The sequence below is a fragment of the Histoplasma capsulatum genome, genomic scaffold (assembly GCF_000149585.1).
Source record: "Histoplasma capsulatum NAm1 scaffold_6 genomic scaffold, whole genome shotgun sequence".
Taxonomy (NCBI): Eukaryota; Fungi; Ascomycota; class Eurotiomycetes; order Onygenales; family Ajellomycetaceae; genus Histoplasma; species Histoplasma mississippiense.
Window position 1 is genome coordinate 1,682,755 of NW_001813977.1, and position 4,864 is coordinate 1,687,618.

Here is a 4,864-nt window from a genome sequence, read left to right on the forward strand (position 1 = left end):
CGATTGTCGGATCCTCGGCCAGCGCGGCTATCAGATCCATTTATAGCAACATAACTGTCTTTCTGCGTCTTTGATAGATTTGTAGCGGACCGAAGCACCTTTGAAATGGCCGGCGATGGTGCGATGGTCTCTGGTGGGGGATCCTGAGAAGGTAGCCGGACTAGAGACCGGTTCAGTGCCCGGGCTAGTAGTTGGGGGTCACCATGGGCTTTCTCAACGACTCGTTTGAAAAGTGAAGCCGAACTGGCTTGGTGTGAAGGATGTGTGGTTACTTGTTGGTCCTTCGATTCATCAGCCGGAGGGTCCAGAAGGGACACTGCGAGATGGATGGGGAGGAGCTGGGGGTGGGCATGTTGCTCTGCTAGAGCATGGGCGTCAACAAGAGCTTTATTCGCTCTATCTGTTAATTGGGCTCCACTCATTGTAGCAATCGTATATTCCGTTGTCTAGTATTGTGAGTTGGCAATTCTCAGGGACGTTGTGTGGTGGGGTATCAAATCTCAATTCAACGGATGGAAGGTTCAATTTTCTTCCTTTTATAGTTGAGTTCACCAAAAAAGAGGAAATAAAACATTGTAAAGATACGATGGGAGTCAAAAATTGCAAGCCGTCATATCCAGCGCCTTATCGGGCGTTCGGGATCCTTCCTTTTGATTCTTGGTGCTACAGTGTCAGGTATTAAGTTTGAAACCCCCCCCCTTGCCACACCTGTGATGCCAAGATATCACTAACCCAAACCCAGTTATGTTGGAATGCTGCTTTTATCATACTATTTACCCCTTGCTTCAAGAGTGATAAAGGATGTATAGGGCCTTTTTACCTGAATTTGTGAGAGAGGGGGATATATTCATGCATGATGGAGCCAGGGTTCATACAGCTCACATAGTTAGGGAGGTTCTTGAGGAGATGAATATAGAGATCATGCCTTGGCCTCCATATTCTCCAGATTTGAATCCTATAGAGAATCTTTGGGCACTGTTGAAGCAGGAGATCTATAAGCTGCATCCAGAGCTGGAGCATGCATCAGATACAGTAGCTACAAAAAGAGTTTTAATAGAGGCAGCTAAGGAGGCATGGAATGCAATTGATGATAGCATTCTATATAATCTTTCTGCTACAATGCCTCATCGAGTGAAGGCAGTTATAGAGGCAGAAGGATGGTATACAAAATATTAATATAAAGATCTTTGCAAAAAGCAGCATATAGATATTAATGTTATATGGTTAGTGTAATCCCGGCGCCCGGGGGGGGGGGGGGTTTCAAACCTAATACCCCCCACTGTACTTGTTGTTCTTATCTCTCCTTTTCACAGTCAATCGGCGAACCCGACGTTTCTCACTTGTGGTGCATATAAACCGTGGCTGGGGGACATTTGGATGCATGACTGCTACCAACATCAACACCAAAAGTCTAGAAGACAAAGACTTTGTACTGCCCTCTCTTATATAGCTTCTTGTCGGACTGTTATACATGTGCCGTATGGACATCGTAAAGGATATCGCTGCATCTCAGTAGATACGTAAAATTACTGCGCCGGCATCCCGAGTCCACAGGGGATCAAAGCCCACAACGGCGATGGACCACAAGGGTGTGACGCCGAGTAATGGCTGCCATCCTCCGTGGATGAGGTAGAGTGTATTTATGAAATTCAAGTTGATTGACATCTACCGTAGGATCGTGAAGAGGCATATAATGTCTCAACATTTCGTCACCTTCTTAGCATCTTGGAGCGCAGATATCCATAACAGCCGTTGCAGAGGAGCGCATCCCAGTTTCCATCAACTGTTGCCATCAGCTTCGAAGTCTTATCGAGATTGCAACGAGTGAATCTAAAGTTCATAGGCGCAGCGAGTCAATACTGCTGCAGCAAGCCATATAACATCTGTTAGCATCTGGACCCTTTCGGGAGGATAAATGGTCTGGAACCTCTTGTAATCTGGCATTTTGAAAATACCAGCAATCCTTTTGAAGTAGAAATTGAAAGGCTATCAGACAAGTCATTCCTGATTCTGCTGAACTTGGTCTTGCGCTGTGAAGGAAAGAGATTGGCATTGGGACCGAGTATGCACTTAGAGAGGGGCGAGACTGTAAGACACTTGTTTAAGGATCTCACATTAGATGGCAGAGGCTTTTGGGAATCTTCCTGGGCATTCAATGAGCGAGAATCCATCGATCGAGCGGAATTTATTGAATTGATCTGCACATATAAAGGGAATGGGCTTCGTTCATTTCGGGATCGTCCACGGATTGCTGATTCTTGAATGGAAGCAACACGGCCCGTATCTATTGACGTAGTGCATTCAGTTGCCGTTAAGACCGGACCTTCTTCGGTCCAGTTCCGGATGGCCACGGCCAGGCCTCAATGGAACACTTGTCTTCTCACATCGCTTTTTACAAAACTGTGAAATATCCGAAACACCGCTACTATATCATCCGTACTCCAACTTCTTCCCGGAAGTTTCTGACATCGGTTCAGCCTCCTCGATTGAACGCAATTGGCAAGATAGTGCTACATATTAGCCTACGTTCTAGGGATATGCGCCCGTGCAACGAGGGCGGATTGCATCGACCCTCAGGCGCACCACCCCGTCGCAACCTAGCCACCCATTCTCGCCACCCTGCACTAGCCACGGGGCTACACATCGACGCCGACAAGTCTTGCCTTGCCGAACGTGGATCGGTTTCCCAACCGGCAACGCTGCCTATTTAGATTACGGACGAGTTTTATATACCCTTCAACAGCTAAGAAGTTTACAACATTTTTCTTTTCTGGAAGCAGATAACTGGACCCATCTATCAGATTATCAAGGGATCTGAAAATATCACCGTGACGAAAGGGGGTTATTGGGCCCGAAGTTCATGCTTGAAATCCGTTACTGCTACTTTTGTTCCTCATCTTCCTACCCAACCCCGCCCTCATCACTTGCCTCGCGTACATCCCTAGTTTCCCTCACAGTTTTATTGCAATCCGGCAAAAGCCAATCACCAATATTTTGTTTTTTTTTTTTTTTTTTTTTTTTTGAAAGTGTTCTCCGAGATGGTCAAAACGTTCGTTCCAGGCATCCAGACCCTCCTTCTGCAATGGGATAAGCTTGCGGCAAAACCCACACCATATCTGACGCTGATTATTTCTTCCAATCACACTTGCCGTAACGACAATTTTGACATCAGTTTCTTTGCAATCGTGTTCATCGCAGAGATGCTCTTCGAAGTCGTCTCGCCTATGAAAGAGCCGGGCACATTCGTTCTCAGTGGAATTTGTAGGCAGAGCCTTAGCAAGATCGTTAGGACGAGAGTTTGGGTTAAGGATCTCGGGGCAGCGCCAGGCCTGCGGCTGAAAATGCTTATTATTTTCATGACGAATCCATTCTTCTTTATTTCCAAATTCCATGAAGCATTTAGTGCATGCGTACCGAATATGACGTATTTCCGGGAACAGCCAGTTCATAACATCTTTCGTGGTTGTCTCTTGACAGCGATGGTTCCCCTTCCACACGATGAGGTTGACGTCAGTTTCATCGAAATACCGGTCCAAAAGCACACCGAGGCATTTGCTGTTGCTGTAGAAGTCTTGTCCTTGGCGACGGACTAAAGCAACATGTAGACACTCAAAGTCAGGCTTTCCCAATTCCTTGTACCGTTCCAAGGCCCGTTTCTCCAGCTCTTCAAGGTTCGTAATGGCCGTTCCATTTTCAAGCCAGAGCTTGACTATTTTTGACAAAGAAGGGAGCACGTTGAAGTAACCAGAACTGCTGCATTCCCCGGCATTTTCGATAAGGTCTTGAAGTTCATCCACCTTCGATTTCTGTAATGTAGCGTAGTTGCGCAAGGCCTTTGTTTTCTGAGGATCGAGGAAAGAACTCAGCAGTGGTACTTTCTTTTTCAGCAGGAAACAAACATACCTCGCTAGCTGGGGACATGGTTCAAATTAGCTCTTGCAACGGCAGAGTAATAAGCAGCAAATCGGTAGATTTCATGGGGCTGTCAGACTAGGTTTGGGGTCATAATATTTTGGGAAATGATAGTGTGCTGGGGAATACGATCTTTATATCAGCCAGCTGACCCATCAACTGGCAACTACGTGCACCCGCGTAAATTTTTACGTGTTTTTTCTGCCACTCGATTTCTGGTGGCTTAAATGCACCTCCAGATGCGTTACAGCGCACGTCCGTCATTGGAGCAAGGTCTCGGCCACGGCTTTGATTCTGATGGTCAAATGTCTGTCCCAAGATATACAGGGGTCTATCAAATAGACCACTCCAGGGATGTATCTTTAGGGTGATAGATAGGCGGGACGGCTAGAACTTGAATAGGAAATTTTTTTGCCGCAAGGTGCATTAGCGTTCCGGAAGATACAAGATGGACTATAGTTATGCCGATGCCGATGCTTCCAATTTAGGCATTTGCCGCATCTATCCTTGGCATTATAGAAGAACGTTCATCAGGCACCAAACGCCCGCAGATACCCCGCCTACAGACATACATCCTTCGTTGTCATGGATAAGCTCCAAGGTTGTGTGCCAAATGGAACACAGTCACCTTCAGCAGAACCATCAAAATCTTCTCTATCTTCAACCTCGTCATCCCCAGCCCATCCTACTGTCAAGTTTCTCCTCGCGCCCAGTGTTACTCTCATAGACAGTTCTTGGAATACACGCAAACATAGTAACGTCAAAATGGAAAAGCAACTGTATGAGACCTTTTCTGGTGACCTAGTCACGGATGCCATACTGTCTGAAGCTGCCAAACTCTTCAGTGAGAACTACGGAACGCCTGTGTGGTAGTTATTGACACGGAACCCAGGTAAGCCAGGATGATCACTGTTATGTACACGGATATCGATCTCTAATGCCTTCTCAGGAA

At 46.4% G+C, this 4,864-nt stretch overlaps 2 protein-coding genes across 2 annotated transcripts; one reads left to right on the forward strand and one right to left on the reverse strand.

The window, feature by feature from the left end:
- Nucleotides 1–921: 921 nt before the first annotated feature.
- On the forward strand, nucleotides 922–1,176 carry HCAG_06825 (predicted protein; the record flags this gene model as incomplete). The annotated part of the gene is made up of 1 exon (XM_001539170.1): nucleotides 922–1,176. One exon carries the CDS (start codon nucleotides 922–924, stop codon nucleotides 1,174–1,176), a length of 255 nt encoding a protein of 84 aa, XP_001539220.1.
- Nucleotides 1,177–1,853: 677 nt separating this feature from the next.
- On the reverse strand, nucleotides 1,854–3,921 carry HCAG_06826 (predicted protein; the record flags this gene model as incomplete). Its single annotated transcript, XM_001539171.1, has 6 exons — nucleotides 1,854–1,862; nucleotides 1,956–2,086; nucleotides 2,527–2,703; nucleotides 3,146–3,222; nucleotides 3,415–3,842; nucleotides 3,904–3,921. The coding sequence occupies 6 exons, from the start codon at nucleotides 3,919–3,921 to the stop codon at nucleotides 1,854–1,856; spliced, it is 840 nt and encodes a 279-aa protein (XP_001539221.1).
- Nucleotides 3,922–4,864: the final 943 nt, after the last annotated feature.